The sequence below is a fragment of the Palaemon carinicauda genome, chromosome 1 (assembly GCF_036898095.1).
Source record: "Palaemon carinicauda isolate YSFRI2023 chromosome 1, ASM3689809v2, whole genome shotgun sequence".
NCBI classification, from domain to species: Eukaryota; Metazoa; Arthropoda; class Malacostraca; order Decapoda; family Palaemonidae; genus Palaemon; species Palaemon carinicauda.
In genome coordinates this window covers 298,707,840-298,729,478 of record NC_090725.1, presented here as the reverse complement: position 1 = coordinate 298,729,478, position 21,639 = coordinate 298,707,840, and the positions used below count along the sequence as shown (strand labels likewise).

The 21,639-nt window shown below is 40.3% G+C and overlaps 1 protein-coding gene across 2 annotated transcripts in view; it reads right to left on the bottom strand.

Annotated features, from left to right (window-relative positions):
* Positions 1-8,228: 8,228 nt before the first annotated feature.
* The window catches only part of rswl (roswell), a 120,196-nt gene continuing 106,785 nt past the window's right edge, over positions 8,229-21,639 (bottom strand). For both annotated transcript variants that reach the window (XM_068392739.1, XM_068392746.1), the window contains exons 7-8: positions 18,441-18,576; positions 8,229-8,694 (exon numbers count right to left, since the gene is read on the bottom strand). In XM_068392739.1, the coding sequence (XP_068248840.1) occupies positions 8,670-8,694; positions 18,441-18,576 (161 nt within the window). In that variant the 3' untranslated portion in view covers positions 8,229-8,669. The remainder of the gene's footprint in view (positions 8,695-18,440; positions 18,577-21,639) is intronic.

Here is a 21,639-nt window from a genome sequence, read left to right as displayed (position 1 = left end):
TTACACAGACACTACGTTATCATTATTAATATTATTACTACCTAAGCTACAACTTTATATGAAAAAGCACGAGGCTATAAGCCCAAGGGCTTCAACAAGGAAAAACAGCCCAATGAGGGAAGGAAATAAAGAAATAAATAAACTACAAGTAATGAACAATTAACACAAAATACTTTAAGATCAGTAACAACATGAAAACATTCACAGCAAGTTTGAACTATTGGAGTTTCGCCAATAAAATTTCAAGAATTAAATTTTAAGAATTAAATCTCATGCCCCTATGAGGAAAATTCTAACATTTGTTTCTCAAATACAAAACAACTAAATCTCAACACTTTACCAATTGTTTATTTTCGGCCGCCTATGACTCATGAAAGCAGCAACCCAAGAAATTAATCCAATGGCACTACTGTACTGTACAAACATTAATGAAAAACCTAATTTATCATTAACTTAACTTCACTTCTGAATTACATAGACAATGTGAATAACTACAATATAAATCTGAGAATCAAAATTTCAGGCTACAGTATACAGGTACTAGTATGTACTACATACTGGAGTGAATGGCACAAAGAAATGGATAAAAGCACACATAAACAGTTTGTTACCATTTCTATTTGTGTATGCCTCATAAAATAGGTTGAAAAGCATCTACGAGTATGTTTATACTTGATAAATACTCCCTCATAAAAGTTCTCTCATATCGTAGAGAACTGTTTCAAATGGAATAATACGAACTAAGATGGGATCCTGGCGTCCAGAACACGGATCCAATCAAAGTAATGTCCTTGTATTGGGTGGTTTTAAGAAAGGTGACCCATAAGTATCATCCATAAAAAATATAGATAAGAGTATAAGATGGAAATGAATATTTGCATGATTTAAAATGAGATATATCTTCATAATGAAATAAATTCCTAAATTTTACCAAATCTGGGATTAAAAAACTTTATCTTCAATCAGCTAGACTCATGAGAATTGAGACTCTCCTCTGTCTGTAATTCAGGGTTTATATAGTTGCACAAGAAGTTCAGCTATCCAGCAAGCATAAGACCTTTTGGATCAGGAATAAAGTTGCTAGGATTCAAGAAGACCGCAAACCTAGGCTAAAGTAAATAATGATTTGGTTGTGATGCAATTGCATATTAAGTCTGACTTTACCTATGGAAAAGCAAGTAGGATTCATTTTAATGCATCTTCCTAAAATTCATGTACTATTCTTTCACAGGAGATTTAAAAAAAAAAAAACTTCAAAAATATGTTATTTTCATTAGTAAAATAAATTTTTGAATATACTTACCCGGTGATCATATAGCTGTCAGCTCTGCTGCCCGACAGAAAAACCAAAGGACAAAATACGCCAGCGATCGCTATACAGGTGGGGGTGTACATCAACTGCGCCATCTGTCGAGCAGGTACTCAAGTACTCCATGTCAACACAGAACCAATTTTCTCCTCGGCCCACTGGGTCTCTATTGGGGAGGAAGGGAGGGTCCTTTAATCTATGATCACCGGGTAAGTATATTCAAAAATTTATTTTACTAATGAAAATAACATTTTTCAATATTAAACTTAGCCGGTGATCATATAGCTGATTCACACCCAGGGGGGTGGGTAGAGACCAGCATTACATGTTGACATTATTATGAGCTAAGTATTTTGTATTTCATTTTAGCAGTTATTCAAAATAACAAACATAAAATAAATAAGTACCTGGTAAGGAAGTCGACTTGAACAATTACTCTGCCTTTTTAAGTACGTCTTCCTTACTGAGCCTCGCGATCCTCATAGGATGCTGAGCGACTCCTAGGAGCTGAAGTATGAAGGGTTGCAACCCATACTAAAGGACCTCATCAAAACCTCTAATCTAGGCGCTTCTCAAGAAATGACTTTGACCACCCGCCAAATCAAGTAGGATGCGAAAGGCTTCTTAGCCTTCCGGACAACCCAAAAACAATAATAAAACATTTCAAGAGAAAGATTAAAAAAGGTTATGGAATTAGGGAATTGTAGTGGTTGAGCCCTCACCCACTACTGCACTCGTTGCTACGAATGGTCCCAGAGTGTAGCAGTTCTCGTAAAGAGACTGGACATTCTTAAGATAAAAAGACGCGAACACTGATTTGCTTTTCCAATAGGTTGCGTCGAATATACTTTGCAGAGATCTATTTTGTTTAAAGGCCACGGAAGTTGCGACAGCTCTAACTTCGTGTGTCCTTACCTTCAGCAAAGCTTGGTCTTCCTCATTCAGATGGGAATGAGCTTCTCGTATTAACAGTCTGATAAAATAGGATAAAGCATTCTTTGACATAGGCAAAGATGGATTCTTAACTGAACACCATAAAGCTTCAGACGGGCCTCGTAAAGGTTTTTAAATAGAACTTAAGAGCTCTTACAGGACATAAGACTCTTTCTAGTTCATTTCCAACTATACGATAAGTTTGGAATATCGAACGATATTGGTCAAGGCCGAGAAGGCAGCTCGTGTTTGGCTAGAAAACCAAGTTGTAGAACATGTAGCCGTTTCGGATGAGAATCCGATGTTCTTGCTGAAGGCATGAATCTCACTGACTCTTTTAGCTGTGGCTAAGCATATCAGGAAAAGAGTCTTAAAGGTGAGATCTTTCAGGGAGGCTGATTGTAGCGGTTCGAACCTGTCTGACATAAGGAATCTTAGAACCACGTCTAAATTCCAACCAGGTGTAACCAAACGACGCTCCTTCGTGGTCTCAAAAGACTTAAGGAGGTCCTGTAGATCTTTATTGTTGGAAAGATCTAAGCCTTTGTGACGGAAGACTGATGCCAACATGCTTCTGTAACCCTTGATAGTGGGAGCTGAAAGAGATCGTTCTTTCCTCAGATATAAGAGAAAGTCAGCTATTTGAGTTACAGAGGTACTGGTCGAGGATACGGATACTGACTTGCACCAGTTTCGGAAGATTTCCCACTTCGATTGGTAGACTCTAAGGGTGGATGTTCTCCTTGCTCTAGCAATCGCTCTGGTTGCCTCCTTCGAAAAGCCTCTAGCTCTCAAGAGTCTTTCGAAAGTCTGAAGGCAGTCAGACGAAGAGCGTGGAGGCCTTGGTGTACCTTCTTTACGCGTGGCTGACGTAGAAGGTCCACCCTTAGGGGAAGTGTTCTGGGAACGTCTACTAGCCATCGAAGTACCTCGGTGAGCCATTCTCTCGCGGGCCAGAGGGAAGCAACTAGCGTCAACCTTGTCCCTTCGTGAGAGGCGAACTTCTGCAGTACCTTGTTGACAATCTTGAACGGAGGGAATGCATATAGATCTAGATGTGACCAATCTAGTAGAAAGGCATCTATATGAACTGCTGCTGGGTCCGGGATTGGTGAGCAAAATATTGGGAGCCTCTTGGTCATCGAGGTTGCGAAGAGATCTATGGTTGGCTGGCTCCAGGTGGCCCAAAGTCTCTTGCATACATCCTTGTGGAGGGTCCATTCTGTTGGAATTATTTGTCCCTTCCGACTGAGACAATCTGCCATGACATTCAAGTTGCCTTGGATGAACCTCGTTACTAGTGAAATGTCTAGACCTTTCGACCAGGTGCAGAGGTCCCTAGTGATCTCGTACCATGTCAGAGAGTAGGTCCCTCCTTGCTTGGAGATGTACGCCAAAGCCGTGGTGTTGTCCGAGTTCACCTCCACCACTTTGCCTTGAAGGAGAGACCTGAAGCTTTTCCAGGTCAGACGTACTGCCAGTAGCTTCTTGCAGTTGAAATGCATTGTCCTTTGACTCGAGTTCCATAATCCCGAGCATTCCCTACCGTCTAATGTCGCACCCCAGCCTACGTCCGATGCGTCCGAGAAGAGAACGTGGTTGGGAGTCTGAACAGTCAGGGGAAGACCCTCTCTAAGGTTGATATAGTCCTTTCACCAAGTCAGACCAGACTTTATCTTTCCGGAAACCGGGATCGAGACCGCTTCTAGCGTCTTGTCCTTTTTCCAGTGAAAAGCTAGATGGTATAGAAGAGGACGGAGGTGTAGTCTTCCTAGTGACACAAATTGATCCACGGATGACAGTGTCCCTACCAGACTCATCCACAGCCTGACTGGGCAGCGTTCCTTCTTCAGCATCTTCTGGATGGATAGCAGGGCTGGGGGTTGATCGTCTTGTTCAGCAACGTCCTCATCAGAGGGTTCCTCATCCGAAACTGATGAGAAAACGGCAACGGAGTGGGCAACGTCTGACTCGCTGAATCCGGTCGCACTGGTGGATGCGTGACGGAGCCGGACGCAATATCATGGCACTGCTGCACAGTCTGTGAACTGTCAACAACCATGGGTGCGCGAGGAAGTACAGTGTCAACCCGAAACTGTCTAGACTGTCTGGGTTGTGCAGTCAACACCCTACCGGGTTGCTGAGGTTGACGCACTGCGTCACAACAAGTCACCTCTGCTGGTTGTTGAACGTCTTCCTAGTGACACACTGAACGTCAACAACCACCTCCGAGCGTCGCTTAACGTCAACGTGCGACTGGCAACCCACACTGGGTCGCATCGGTGGAGGAACCACCTCAACTGGCAGACGCGCGTAGGATACCTCAGCGTCAACAGGGCACACAACCAACTGGTTGGAAGGTTGTTGGCCAGAAGGTTCTTCTCCGTATTTAAGTCCTCTATCAAGGACACAAGCTTGGACTGCATGTCTTGCAGCAAAGCCCATTTAGGGTCTACGGGAGCAGGTGTGGCAACAGACGGGGTTAGCGACTGAGGCGGAACCATTTACCATCCCTGGAAGCCTTGTTATGTGTGACATAATAGTACAGCAAAACTTCAAAGGCTAGACAAAAGTTGAGAAGTTGACCTGTAAACAACTTGGAGCGTCTCCTGGCTAGGTGCCAGGGCGAGTCTACCAGAATTGAGAAGTCTACCTGGGCAGAGGCATGAACTCCCAAGCCGAGAACTTCTCTCGAGTCCTATCAAACTCTCGCTCTATAAGCCAGTTTAAAAGAAGGGAAATCAAAGGCTGTATCCCTAAAACTCCTCCTGGTGCAAAAACCAGTCGCCTAGCCAACGTAACGCTCTCTAGGAGAGCGAGAGAGCACTAGCTTAACAACAACGGCTTCGAAGTAGCTAGGCCTAGTGTAAGTTCTGACGTTAGGCGAACGAGGAGCAGCAGTTACAAGATCCGGACGAAGATCCTTAAAAAATCATCATGATTTAATTAAAGTCCATAGGAGGCTAAGCAGCTTAAGGCTCCTCTCCAAATGACAGAGTCCTCAAAGGAATATCAGTAGGAGGGAGAACAGCACTTTCTCATCTACAGGAACCTTGTCCGAGAAAAGCTAGGTTATCTCAGTGAGGGTCTCACTGGTGCAGTAGCAGCAGACCAGAAGGCAACGTTATGTAACTGCTTGACAGTCTGTGAACTGTCAAAAACTGAACTGTCAACCACACCAGGTGCGTGAGGACATACAGCACTGGTGCATTAGTAGCAGACCAGAAGGCAACGTCATGTAACTGCTTGACAGTCTGTGAGCTGGCAACAACCATAGCTGTGTGGGGAAGCAAAGCCTCTACTCCTGACTGACTAGTCTGCTGCGGGCGAGTAGCGGTAACCACAGTGGGTTGCGGAGGTTGACACACAGCGTCAAAACAAAGCAACTTAACTCCACCCTCCTGTTGTTGTGGTAACTCGCGAACGTCAACGGAGGGTAGCGTGCGTCTGTGAACGTCAACGTGCGGCTGGCAGGGTACACTGCGCATGGGTGGTGGAACTCTCACAGGCGGAGTGCGGGAGCAGGTAGCGTCAGTGTCTACTGTACGCACAACCGTGGTTGGTTGTAGGCTAACGGGTGCAGCGTCAACCTTCTCCGCACGATACTCCTGCATAAAAGATGCTAACTGTGTCTGCATAGACTGTAGCAAAGACCACTTAGGGTCTACAGCAGCAGGTGCGGCAACAGACGGTGTTACTGCCTGTTGCGGTACCACTTTGCCTCTCTTAGGAAGTGTGCAGTCATCGGAAGACTGCAGCGAGTCCGAACTGACCCAGTGGCTACACCTGGGCCGTTGGACTTGCGCGGAAGGGACCGACTTGCGCTTAATAAGCTGCGAGACCTTGGTCCAAGGTTTCTTACGAGAAACCTCTTCCGCAGACGAGAAGTAAATGGGCTCTCTCGTCTTTGTGTGGGTGGGGCGATCTTGGGTAGATACGCCCGAAACCACGGAGGGAAAAACGTCTGTTCGTTGATCAAGGCCTGACGAACCCATAAGTCGTTCGACATTACTTCTCCCCTGGGCTTGGGAGCTTGCAAGAGGTCCCGGACTAGGTGAACGACAGGCACGAACAGACGAACCCTCGGACGCAACACTGTAACACTTTGCGCATATCACTTTATCACTTCGATTTTCTGTTTTGCACTTATTTCACTGAAATCGAAATTAATACTAGCAAAAACAGAAAACATATATAAAGATAAAGAATTCAGTGGCTGGAAAAGAGACTAAACACTAGTTCAAATAAACTACGTTTACAATCTCTCACCGCACATAGCCTGGGGACAAGAATAAAACCCTAGAAACGTTTTACCTTCTTCCCCGTACAGCGACTAGGGAGGAGAGTAACACGAGAACAACGTTATCCGCTTGAACGGAACGTTTTTTCTCCTCTCTCTCCCTCCGTCTCTATCTCTCTCTCTCTTTCTCTCTTGATTTCGCACCTGAGAGAAGAGCCCAAATATATATCGTCAAAACATGTTATTTGGCTAAAGGAAAAAACTGAAAGGTTTTCCAAATAAAAAGTTCCTTTAATTTAGAATTTAAACCATTTAAGCTAAGAAAGAATGAACGAAACGTCAGAATCGATTTACTCTTACTGCAAAGTGAAACCGTGATACACTCTCTCTCTATCGTAACGATAGAGCGCATGTTGAACGTCCTGAACGTCAACAACTGCGTAGTCTAAAAAACTAAACGTTAGTTCATCTTTGAAAACAGTACGAGACTATCAAAGAAATTCTTTCATAAAACATTAAATTTAAAAAGTTTTAAATTCTTTAAAGGCTAAATACGATGTAACGGGCTCAACGTTGATTAACTCCGGTTCCAAGTTAGGACCGCCTACTATCAGGAAAGGTCGCATATAAACAAAACATAAAAATTTATTTTTATATGTTTATAATAAATGGAAAGTTAATCGAAGAGGCCTAATAAAGGCGGAGAGATATAAAATATATAGATCTATAACGTGTTAAGCAAAATTACTAAAAACCTAAACACACTTCCGTCTAAGGGAAGGGTCGGCCATTTAAAAGTGAAAGAGAGTCCATACTCTCTTTGTCACCATAATTAAATCTATCCAAAACGAGTTCAAGTTTTGATATGAAGATAAAACCCCTGCATAGCGAAAGCTCAAAACTGGAATAGTGTACTTCACCAAATAGTTGTGAAAACAAATCCAGTTAGTAACAGCGTATTTAGTAGGTCTTGCCAGTGGCACGACAGAGAGAAAATTGGTTCTGTGTTGACATGGAGTACTTGAGTACCTGCTCGACAGATGGCGCAGTTGATGTACACCCCCACCTGTATAGCGATCGCTGGCGTATTTTGTCCTTAGGTTTTTCTGTCGGGCAGCAGAGCTGACAGCTATATGATCACCGGCTAAGTTTAATATTGAAAAACAAAAGTTTACCTCTACTTGGTAACACTTTATTCCAGGAGATAAGATGAGCCTGTGCAAGAATTTGGTGTGGATCTTACTTGAGGGTACACTCAGACACACCATTCTATCTGTTTCCATATTTCCTTACCTCACTGTGATATTTTTCCTGTTGAAGCCCTTGGCCTTATAGCATTTTGATTTTGCAACTATGGTTGTAGCTTAGCAAGTAATGATAATAATAATTTAGCTGCACGCTACTTAGTCTATTCCTCTTGTCATAAATTCTTAGGACTATCTCCGCACTCCATGAAATATTACTTTTAACATTTCTCCCAAAGATTAAATACTATATTAATCACTAGTTCTATTTAGCTTTCTCTAAAACACCAACCAACATCTCTATCAAAAGTGAAAGCTGATAGTTTTAAATTGCAATCAACACTATCATGGAAGAAAACAGTACAAGTTTTATAAATTAAGACTGCTATTCACAGAACAGTAACTTTCAAGACTGCCAACCCTTTTAAAAACTTTACTACTCAGGATGGTCATAGACTTAAACTAACACCACTTCTTTCTTGGTGAGCTGAAAATATCAAAGAAGAGTTTTGCAAGTTTACTTCCTCAAAGAAAAATGAAAAGGGACATTACATATTTTAATTAAAGTTTGTACAAGAATTTGCATATAAAATATCTTAGTAATGCTTAATATACTGTGAAACAATTATGATGCAATGTACATTGAAATAAATTTACAAGATCACTATCACCATTTTCACAGAACTACAGTAATATCTGCTACCACTTCATTACATACAAGAGTAGTCTTAAAATTGTCTCAAAGTGATTTCACAAATTTAATTATAATTAATTTCACCATTATTTCTTCACTCTTTGATCTTCCTAAATACTTCTGGGTATTCACACACATGGATACCTAAAGTGGTATGATTTAATACAATGTATAAATTTTTTTTATTCAACATCCAAAACTCTCATAACAGGCCTTTATATGTCAATACCGTTTGTGTTCTGCTGTCTTCTAATCATCGTAAAATCTCTTGACCCTGAAAATTTAGAACAAGATTCTTAGTTCCCAGCAACTGGTAACGATTAGTATTAATTTTGGAAATGTCCAAAAATGCCAATAAACATTTAATTTAAACCAACATACGTAGTCTTTTATACAAATCAATCACTCATATATAATTTACTGCAGTTACACAAATGATTATCTGCCTCATTTTCTGTGTATATGGAAGGAGACAGAGATAAGTGAGGCTATGAGAAATCAAATATGACTACCGGATCTGCATTTGTTTTATCACAGACCAATCACATATACAGTATCCTAAATTACTACTGTATTAGGGTTGGAACTGCTGAATGCCCCCAAAAATGCGAGATCCCTAGTAAGCTCTTAGGGATTAGGAAAAGGCATTGGGATGGAAAACTTCCCAAAAGTTGATAGGCGTTTACATTAAGTTTTGTCAGGGGCAACCTTTTTCATAGAGTGCAGTTTTCAGATAGGTGTTGCAAAATGCAGTAAATACTGTAAAGAGAATACACTAAGCATACAAGGAAACATATCTCTTTGTTGCAAGAAATCTCACCAATTTAGTTACATCAACAAATTAATGGAACATTCCAAAAATATGCAATAACAGAACACTTTATTGTCCGGCAATGCGTTTGAGCCCCTCCAGCACATAATAGGAGACCTTAAACTCTACGGATACTAAAATTATTTGTGGATCTGGTACTTGTAAGTATACCATTAGGTACTGTAATGTAATGCACTGTAAATGTATTAAAATGATACACTACAGCACTATAATGAACTGTAATACAGTGATATAGTACAGTACATTACAATTTTATGATGATAATATTACCATCCTCCTTGCCTATCCAGGGTAAGTATAGTTTACGTATATGCATTTTTAAGGATTTCACCACCATGTTGTTCAGGCCAAATCACTGAATCGCCAAGAATAAACAAAGCATTATGAAGAATGCTGGCACCTTAAGGAACACATTACTCATTACTTACTCTGGAGGTTCATACCCAAGTGGAAAATTTAACTCTTATAGGATACTTGACTTTGGCAACTCAACTTGCAGGTCACCCTTATACTCACTGAGTGCGTGCTTTGCACACTGATACACTGACCCAAGAGCGGGGGAACAATACTCCTTTGGTAATCAGGTCATATTGGATTCCCTGTTCTAGCCTTAAACAAAAAAGTCCTTCAGACCCCACAACAATTCAACTCCCAAAACAATGATAACTAGATGGGCACTCAGTAGAGAGCAGGCCTCCGCCACGTCAGCTGATTTCTCGACCTTGACCTTGACTTTTGACCATAACATGTATTAATTGGCGTGGATGTTCATACAGTCTAATATGAACCAAGTTTGAAGTCTCTGTGACAAGGATGTCCAAAGGTGTGGCTGATTACGTGATATGGACATTTTGCTTGTCCATGACATTGACCTTTGCCCTTCCAAAATATAATAATTTCCAGCGCTTTACATAACAGTTTAAAATCCCTGCAAGTTTAATTACTTTACGGTTAAAATTGTGACAGAATGGTTGATAACCGGAATTTGACTTTTTGCTTGACCATGACCTTGGAGTCAACCTTGACCTCCAAATTTAAAATGCATTTATTAGAATGGATTTTCATGCACTTAAATATGAACGAGGTTTGAAGTCTCTGTGACAACTATGTCCAAATTTATGGTTGATCACATGAATTGGACATTTTGCTTGACCATGACTTTGACCTTTAACCTTGACCTTTCAAAATTTAATAATTTCCAGCTTTTTACATAACAGTAAATCCCTGCAAGTTTCATTACTATACAATTAAGACTGTGGCCAGGAAGCTGTTCACTAACAACACACAACCTCCTTCCAACTTTGTTGGCGGAGGTATTAACGATAATAAATACAGTACAGTAATGATAATGTAATTCCACAATACCATATTTTGTAGGTATAAAAATTTGCTTCTAATAAGTTAACTTATAACTTTCTTACATTTTATTCAAAATTATGCTCTTTATAATTTATATAGGATAAATTGGTAGCATAAGACATGAAAAACTCTAAAATTATCTTTAATTAGCTATATGGATTATAGTCTAATTTAAAATGAGCTCAGTATTTCTAATTAGTCAAAAGACAACATGATGATTATGAACTATAAAGTAATAATAGGTACTACAGATAGCCCTGCAAAAGAACAATGTAACAAAATGTACTATACTGTCTATCTCAAAGCTTTGATTTTCTACTGTATATCTTTCCCATTGGCTAATGTAAGATGACAATTTTCTAAACTGAGTGTCTTTTCATATGCTCTCATTGTTAGGAGGTAATGGAAGATACCAAACAAAATGATTATGAGCTATAAAGTAATCATGGGCTCTATAGATAACTCTGGGAAGGAACAAAAGTAACAAAATGTACTACTGTATATTCTCTCTCTACAGTATATCAAAGCTCTGATTATACAGTACGATAAACTATTATTATGAGACATGCCAACATATGCATATTTTCATGAGGCTCACTCAGCTCAAAAGTTCACTCGATAACTACCCCCACAATCTGACAATGAAAAAGCAGACTTGGACTGCTTAGATTTGTGTCAGGTAGTGTTTAAAGAGCACCTTACACCCAGACCATCTCTTAAAGCTCAGTATGTCCTGAAATTGCACATTGGCAATGAATGCAAGTGAAGAAGCATTTTTTTTCTCACATTGTGAATTTTAGGGATGGAGACAGAATCAGCTATCTTAATTGGGGAGGTCACTAGAATATGGATTGCCCCATTTGTGGGGGACTTATTGGTCTAGGTATTTTGAAACAAACCACCTTCTGAGGATGTGGATCTCTGTAAGTATAGTTGTAGGGTAGACACCGGACAACAGGTTACTATAGCCGAAATGCAAATCGGATCCTGTCCCTGAAGAGGCTTTTTGGTGAACAGGTCAATGCCCAGTTGGCCTGACTTTCTGCTAGGCAAAGATGTAGGGATCACTTCAAGCCTACAACTTAACTCTTGGCAAATGAGTGTGTCTACTAATACATTCCTCTTGCCAAGAATTTATCTGGCTGACAGCTACAAGGCATGGCTAGCTGCTCATATATGAACTTGCTTCGTCAACCAGCAAATGGGGAGGGAAATTAAGACTCATTGCTTGTTGACGTAAGCTACTACAGTAGTATTGTCATTCTTCAGCACTACCAAGTGCCTCATCCAATGTTCTTGGAATGCTTGCATTTCCAGGAAGTAGATATGTAATAGCTGCTACTCTGCTGACTACGCAACTGAGGTGACCAGGTTCCCCAGGTGTGCACTTATTACAATCCATACATCTTGAAATAAGGAAGAACAGATGATCTTGATCCTATGGTAAATGACTCCTGGAGTAGGCCAGGATCAACCTAGTGATAAAATCCACTAGGAGATATATTTCAGGCGAATACGTCCAACATAAGGCCAGTGTGAAAGCACGACTCAACACCTGGAGAGAAGTGCACAGTCGAAACACAGGGTCTTGAACTGATATACCACTCCATTTAGAAAGAAGAGGAGTATTTCCAGGAGGACTGATGGTGAGTATTTGAAATTAGTGTATGCATCTTTCAGATCCTGTGAAAGGATGAAGTCTCCTTCTCTGATGGAAGTCGGTACAGCTCATACCATTTCTATTCTGAACTTGGTTTGCTGAACTAACTACAGTAGTTCTGAGGAAAGAAGTTAATGATTGGTCTCCAGCTCTCAATTGACTTCACCAGGAGGAATCAACTGTAGAAGCCTGGGAATACATTTTGCACAACTTTGAGCTCATTTTACTCTAAAATCTTTTTCACCTCCGACAAGGCCAGGGCTTTAAGTGATATTGGAGGATTATTCAAGAATGCTATCAATCTTATAAAGTTAGCAAGTAACAGTACCAAAGGACACTCACTACACAAGACTTGGTCCCATGTTGATGCCAAGTTGATTGATTTCCAACTCTCAATTGACTTGTCCCTGGGAATACATTTTGAACAAGTTTGAGCTCATTTTTCTCTAAAATCTTTTTCACCTCCGATAAGGCCACGGCTTTGAGTGATATTGGAGGACTGGTCAAGAATGCTATCAATCCTATAAAGTTAGCAAGTAACAGTACCAAAGGACACTCGCTACTCAACGCTTGGTCCCACGTTGATGCCAAGTTGCCCAATGGCGTGACAGTCATTCCTCTACTCGTGGCAACAGGAGAGGGGCTAACACTAACTCCACTGTCCCTTTTTTTTCCTTTCTTCCCAAACTGGCCAGGTTAAGGGCTTTGAAAGGTCTGTGTATGAATAGGTCCCTTCTAAGTGGAAAAAATTGCTGGAGGTTCCGATAGGCACTTAGAGCTTTACTGCAGTTCCTGAAGCCAAGCTCGCAGTTGTCTTCGAAGGGCCAGAACCCTTGAAGGCTACTGCACAGGGGACGAAGGAACCCTGTGAAGCAGTCATTCATTTCTCCAATGATGCCTTGACGTCACTCATCGGAAAAAGTAACGGGACCTCCAGTACCAAAGTGTTTCTCAGCACAAGAGACCCCTCTGGACCAACTTTTCTTTAAAAATGGGACACTACGTTATCCCGTCTTTTCAAAGGGCAACTGGTTTGCTACTTGATTTGCCAGAAAGTTTACTGTCTTCCCAACAGACAGCAAGAACCTACTGTACTTAGTTACGGAGTCAGGGGTTTATAACTACCTCATCTGTGTGAGGTACATCATGGCACCTGACCACTGGTCAAGCCGCAAGACTACTTGAGAGGTGGCCATGGTAGAAGCAAGAGCCTCCATGGCCACCGATTCAGGAGCCGAGAGGGATGTGCCATTTGTTCAGAGTTTCTCCAAGGGAAGACTTTGTGACAGGGAAAATAGTCATGGGTCAACGGTGAAGGCGATGTTGTAAAAGTCTACGGATCATGGAACCTACGCTGCCTCAACAGTGCATGGGGTAGCATTTTGCTGGACAGGCTAGAAGCAAGTAACTTCTAAGATCCACAAATTTGGTTATTTACCTGGTTCAAGGCTGCACTAGCAAGGTTCGACCATGGTAGCTCCAGAAAGTCCTCCAACTTTGAGGGACACCAAAGTGCCAGTCAATGAGCAAAGATCTACCTGTCGCGCCCATTCTTTATGCCCTCACGAATAAGTGCCAGAAGCTCCACAAAGGAATTCCATCCATGGTTTTTTTTTTTTACTCTGTTGGCACCAGGCCAAGGTTTGGTGATATTGGGTCAGGAGAAGACTGAGCGCCCTTGTCACTTGCAAGGCTGAAAGGTCAGTAGGCCACTCAAGAGATATCTGTTTCACAAAGACAGAGCCAGTAATGTAATCAAGGGCCGATGATGGACCAGGCTGAGACCAGCTGAGGTCGAAATTGTAAAGACACTGGTCTCTGGCACCAATCAAAGTTGAGAGAGAAGTAATATCCTATAAACTTCCATCTTTTAATCGTGGCCATTCTCCCACCCACTTGTAACTATCTATATTATTATTAATACTAGCTAAGCTACAACCCTAGTTGGAAAAGCAAGATGCTATAAGCCCAAGGGCTCCAATAGGGAAAAATAGCCCAGTGAGGAAAGGAAATAAGGAAATAAATAAATGATGAGAATAAATTAACAATAAATAATTCTAAAAACTGTAACAACGTCAAAACAGATATGTCCTATATAAACTATTAACAACGTCAAAATCAGATATGTCATATATAAACTAAAAAAAGACTCATGTCAGCCTGGTCAACATGAAAACATTTGCTTCAACTTTGAACTTTTGAAGTTCTACTGATTCAACTACCCGATTAGGAAGATCCTTCCACAACTTGGTAACAGATGGAATAAAACTTTTAGAATACTGTGTAGTATTGAAACTCATGATGGAGAAGGCCTGGCTATTAGAATTAACTGTCAGCCTAGTATTACGAACAGGATGGAATTGTCCAGGGAGATCTGAATGTAAAGGATGGTCAGAGTTATGAAAAATCTTATGCAACATGCATAATGAACTAATTGAACGACGCTGCCAAAGATTAATATCTAGATCAGGAATAAGAAATTTAATAGACCGTAAGTTTCTGTCCAACAAATTAAGATGGGAATCAGCAGCTGAACACCAGACAGGAGAACAATACTCAAAACAAGATAGAATGCAAGAATTAAAAGCGCACAACGATGTCATCGAGAGATACTATCTTCTCTATTCGGTGTACCACAGTAACCCTGGCAAAAGAGAAGGGTGTGGCACTTGAATGTCATGGTATGAAGACTGAGGGAGGGTGATCAAGCTCCTCCTAAACCTAGCCGACAAAAACGATACTTGAGAATTTAGATTGGCTTAGCTTCCAGGGTAGCCATGTCAATCAACAAGACTGCAACCCAGGTCTGCATGGGGTCAGGTAGAAGCCGGGAGTTGTCAACTTTTCTCGAAAGAGAGACAAGATTCTCATGAGATTTCTTAGGATAGACATTTCTGGACTTCTTGAGAGAGGAAGCACCACAGTCAGAAAGAGAATGGGAGGAGGCAGAGGACAAGCGAAAAGGCTTCTTCCCCTTATTAAATTTCCTCTAAGGCTCTGAGCAGATGAATTGAGGTTTAAGTGATTATTCAGAACAACACTCACAGGGGCAGGAACTACTGGAATTTTACAATATGAACCTCAGCGCTGGGGGTCACTGTCACCGAGGAGTGATAGACACTACCTCTGATACTAGGAACATAGACACTAGCCTCGGAGAAAATGACACCGACATAAGGATTACTATAGGAGCCAAGGACCTAAGGGTCATAGTCACAGTGGTAATGGGCCCAGAGACAGGAACTTGGGATTCCTTTTTAGGCCTCACAGACACTAGTCTCACTGGAACCAGTGTCACTGGAGATTTCTTTTTCTTAGGCTTCATACACAATGGCTTCTCTAGCACTGGTGTTAATGGCACAGGGACAAGCACTAGGGATACCAGGGCAAAGTAGTCTCTACAATAAAAGTACAGTACTTCAATAAAGTTACTTAAGACCTACCTGAAATACTTAAAGAAGGCCACAATTTATTTTTCAATCCAACTTAATAGTAAAAGTCTGCAAAGCAGTGGAAAGCTTATATCATTATTATTATCACTAGCTAAGCTACAACCCTAGTTGGAAAAGCTGGATGCTGTAAGCCCAAGGGCTCCAACAATGAAAATAGTCCAGCAATGAAAGGAAATTAGGAAATAAATAAACTTTAAAAGAAGTAATGAACAATTAAAATAAAATTTTTGAAGAATTTAAACTCCACACACCATCAAAACCTGAAAAACTCGCCGATACAGATCTGACATCTCCGACTCATAACATGTATTATTATTATTATTACTATCCAAGCTACAACCCTAGTTGGAAAAGCAAGATACTATAAGCCCAGGGGCTCCAACAGGGAAAAATAGCCCAGTGAGGAAAGGAAATAAGGAAATAAATAAATGAAGAGAACAAATTAACAATAAATCATTCTAAAATAAGAAACAACGTCAAAACAGACATGTCATATAATAAACTATCAACAACATCAAAAACAAATATGTCATAAATAAACTATAAAAAGACTATGTCCGCATGGTCAACAAAAAAGCATTTGCTCCAACTTTGAACTTTTGAAGTTCCACTGATTCAACCACCCGATTAGGAAGATCATTCCACAACTTGGTCACAGCTGGAATAAAACTTCTAGAGTACTGCGTAGTATTGAGCCTCGTGATGGAGAAGGCCTGGCTATTAGAATTAACTGCCTGCCTAGTATTACGAACAGAATAGAATTGTCCAGGGAGATCTGAATGTAAAGGATGGTCAGAGTTGTGAAAAATCTTATGCAACATACATAATGAACTAATTGAACGACGGTGCCAGAGATTAATATCTAGATCAGGAATAAGAAATTTTATAGACCGTAAGTTTCTGTCCAACAAATTAAGATGAGAATCAGCAGCTGAACACCAGACAGGAGAACAATACTCAAAACAAGGTAGAATGAAAGAATTAAAACACTTCTTCAGAATAGATTGATCACCGAAAATCTTGAAAGACTTTCTCAATAAGCCTATTTTTTGTGAAATTGAAGAAGACACAGACCTTATATGTTTCTCAAAAGTAAATTTACTGTCGAGAATCACACCTAAAATTTTGAAAGAGTCATACATATTTAAAGAAACATTATCAATACTGAGATCCGGATGTTGAGGAACCACCGTCCTTGACCTACTTACAATCATACTTTGAGTCTTGTTAGGATTCAACTTCATACCCCATAATTTGCACCATGCACTAATTCTAGCTAAATCTCTATTAAGGGATTCACCAACCCTAGATCTACATTCAGGGGATGGAATTGATGCAAAGAGAGTAGCATCATCTGCATATGCAACAAGCTTGTTTTCTAGGCCAAACCACATGTCATGTGTATATAGTATGAAAAGTAATGGGCCAAGAACACTACCCAGTGGAACACCGGATATCACATTCCTATAATCACTATGGTGTCCATCAACAACAACTCTTTGAGATCTATTACTTAAAAAATCAATAATAATGCTAAGAAACGACCCACCCACTCCCAACTGTTTCAGTTTGAAAACAAGGGCCTCATGATTAACACGGTCAAAGACAGCACTAAAATCAAGGCCAATCATACGAACTTCCCGACCACAATCAAGGGATTTCTGTACAGCATTGGAGATTGTAAGAAGGGCATCACATGCTCCAAGGCCTTTACGAAAACCAAATCAGAGAACCATGCCAGGTACCCAGACAGCTTCAGAGGACCATCTCAGGTACCCAGACAGCTTCAAAGGACCATTTCAGTTATGCAGACATCTGTGCTGTTCTGTGCCAAAAGCCTTTTACTCAAAGGCAATATTGGATAGCCTCCAACCCTGAATTGCAAATGACTTCATAGATTTGTGATACTTCTGATGGTGAGGCTGACAATGAAGTGTGATTCATGGGAGTTTTTCTCTCAGGACCATGGCTTACAGTGCTAACAGATCAGGATACCATTAGGCTAAGCGGCATAAGATGGCATAATTTTCTTCAATGTGAACACACACCGCTGAAGAAGCCACAATCTACAAATCACAGAAAGAATTCATGACCCCTACAACCTGCTCTATGATCTCAACACAACCCTATTACATCATTCACCTTTCACAGAGCATTTATACACACATTTCTTCATCCTCTAGATGATGACAAACAAAGCTACAACACAAACCTCCTAGCTGCAAGTAAAAGAAAAATATAATTAACAGCCTTTGAGTAGGGAGCAACAGCATGTCTGTATGTGTTGCAGCCAATAACAAAAGTGGATGGAGTTACTAACCTATACGCACCACCTGTTGTTGACTACCGCGTTAATTAATTCAACGGTCGCTCTAGTTACACTGAAGATATTCCCTATTTTAAAGGACGAAATGTTTATGTATGCCTAGGAACAAATAAATATTAATGTGGAAAGTTAACTACTTTGTAAACTGAACACCATCTACAAACTAATGACACTTCTCAGCATAGAGGAAAAGATCATTTAAATATTTTTATAGTACTACTACACTTCCTCGACAAATCTCTTGGATGTTAATATTGTATTTTCAAGTTCAAAATATTAAAAAAAAATGTTTTGTGCTATCCTATCTATCTGTGAAGATAAAGTGATACAGTACTACAGTGATGCTACAATCTTAGAAAATAAGCAGTTGCTCAATCATAATAATACTTACCGAGTATTTAATGTTTTATTACTGCTCTGCTTACTTTTTAGCGTTTTTCTAACATAATTTTCAAGTTCAGTTTGACTGTCTTCATACCTTTTCAATTTTCTTCGTGGTATATGTCTCAATGAATATTTCCAGTCACCTGCAATACATTAAATCCATTAAACGTCAATAGCCCAGCTGCATTTCATAATACAATACCTGTATTAAAAAAAATTACTTTTTTGTCTAGAATAGATAAAAAAAATATAAACCTTACAATGCCTTGGGTTTAATATTCTTCAAAATACATAAATAAAATACCTTGATAAAAATGAAACAACTGTACAGAAAAATTTATAAAATTCTACATTTGTCCCATAACTGAAGCAACATGCCAAATTAAAAAAAAAATTTACATTTTTCCTAACTATGCAAACCTGAGTTCTTTAGTATAAGAGGATAACAGCGAAGCTGGAACACGGCCAATAAAACTTTTAACGAGGTGTAAACAATAGGCAGGTAGTTGGGAAGTGACTGCCTCCTCTGTAACTCACTGTAACCTCAATTGGATTGCAGATGGGACTTACGTTTAGGGTTGGTGATTGTGGGAAATTTCGAGTAAAGAACTCGGGTTTGTACGGTTAGTAAAGAACTCAGGTTTGTATGGTTAGCAAAAATACAAATTATTCTTAAAATCTGTTGTTTATTCCTACACAAATGCAACCCCCCATTCTTTACTATAGGAGGCTCACTCTTAGGCAGCAAGAAGTTCCTGTTCCAACTGGCTGGAAACTTTACCTGGGAACTTGAGACTCTAGCATTTGTGATGCTAAAAGAGTCGGGGTTCCTTACACCTCGTGAACCACAAGAAAGACTGCAGGAATCACGGCCTGTGCCTCATAGAGTTTTTTTTGAGCTGAAAATCCTTGTGATGTAGTCTGGCAAAGAGAATGATGCATTTTCTGAATCATGTTGTATGCCCAGTATGTCACACTCTCCCTCATAAGGAGTGTGGGGAAAAGACTCCTCCATACTTGAGTACAGAATAGCCGCAAGCTGAATTGGACATAACTTCATTGAGATTAAGTCCAGCTGACACAATTTCAAAACAGTACCCCAAAAGGATAGGGAAGGGTTAGTCATACTATCCTTTCATCCCACTCATATGTCCCCCTTGTCCTTGACCTTATAGTAATGTTCCTGTGAAAGGAGCCGAGATAACTATTCCACTTGCTGTGCAGCTGAAATTGGTCCTGAAGAAGGAATCCTGTGGGTCACATCGCGCAGGAATAGGACATTTAACTTCGACTGACATTTCTCTTCTCGTAAAACCTGCCACAGAGAGATTCTTGAAGGATGGCAAGTGGCTACTCAGCCAAGCTTGAGCACTCTTGGTCTGAGTTCCTTTCGAGGAAAGAATCGTAGCTCTGAATGCTAAGTGGTGAATCAGTCCAATGATTACTTCTTGGCAGTTCGCAGTCAGACCGGAGAGAACCAGGATTTGCATGTTGATAGATCCTGGTTTCTGACCCTCGATATCAGGTGTAAAGGAAGACGAGATTCGTCTTCAAATACTCTAGTAGAGGTAGTTACAGAGCATGGAAGTTTCCTTTAAGACCATGATTGGCTGGATGATTCTGTGATCAGAATGACAGAGCCAGCCCAAAAGTCCCTTTTTGTCCAATAAGGTAAAAATATCATCCAAGTCAATGAGGGGAGTACTGCTGAAAGAAGATTTCCCTTTATCATTATTATTATTAATTGCTACGCTACAACCTTAGTTGGAAAAGCATAATGCTATAAGCTCAGGAGCTCCAACAGGGAAAATAGCCCAGTGAGGAAAGGAAACAAGGAAAAATAAAATATTCTAAGAACAGAAACATTAAAATGAATATCTCCTATATAAACTATAAAATCTTTAAAAAAACAAGAGTAAGAGAAATAAAATAAAATAGTGTGCCCGAGTGTACCCTCAAGCAAGAAAACTCTAACCCAAGGCAGTGGAATACCATGGTATAGAGGCTACGGCACTACAAAAGACTAGAGAACAATAGTTTGATTTTGGAGTGTCCTCCTAGAAGAGCTGCTTATCATAGCTAAAGAGTCCCTTCTACCCTTACCAAGAGGAAAGTAGCCATTGAACAATTACAGTGCAGTAACCCCTTAGGTGAAGAAGAATTGTCTAGTAATCTTAGTGTTGCCAGGTGTATGAGACCTGAAGTGAATTTGTAAAGAATATGCCAGACTATTCGGTGTGTGTGTGTGTTTGTGTAGGCAAAGGGAAAATGAACCGTAACCAGAGAGAAGGTTCCAATGTAGTACTGCCTGGTCAGTCAAAAGACCTCATAACTCTCTAGTGGTAGTGTCTCAATGGGTGGCTGGTTCCCTGGCCAACCTACTACCCAGAGATTGTAGGTTGGCTAGAACACTAGCCACCCATTGAGATACTACCACTAGATAGTTATTGGGTCCTTTGACTAGCCAGACAATACTACAGTGGATCCCTCTCTCTGGTTACAACTCATTTTGTCTTTGCCTACATATTCACCAAATAGTCTGGCCTATTCTTTCCACATTCCCCTCTGTCCTCACACACCTGACGACACTGAGGTTACCAAACAATTCTTTGATCACGAGGTTCACAACTGCAATGTAATTGTTCAATGGCTACTTTCCTCTTGGTAAAGGAAAAAGAGACTCTTTAGGTATGGTAAGCAGCTCTTCTAGGAGAAGGACACTCCAAAATCAAACCATTGTTCTCTAGTCTTGGTTAGTGCCCATAGCCTCAGTGCTATGGACTTCCACTGTCTTGGACTAGAGTTCTCTTGCTTGAGAGTACACTCGGGCATGCTGTTCTATCTTATTTCTCTCCTTCTTGATTGTTTTTAAGTTTTTATAGTTTATACATGAAAGATCTAATTTAATGTTGTTACCATTCTTCAAATATTTTATATTTTTTATTGTTTATTACTTCTCTTGTAGTTTATTTCATTTTTCCCTTCCCTCACTGGGCTATTTTTTATGTTGAACCCCTTAGGCTTATAGCATCTTGCTTTCCCACCTATGGTTGTACTGTAGCTTAGCTTGTAATAATAGTAACAATAATAATAATAAAATATACAAAAGAGTTTGAGGGATTCACAGAGCACGAAAATCTTTGTGAAGTCTTTTTCCCTAAAAAAATTGTATGCTGTAGTAGATACCAAGCTTTGGTTCTAGCTCA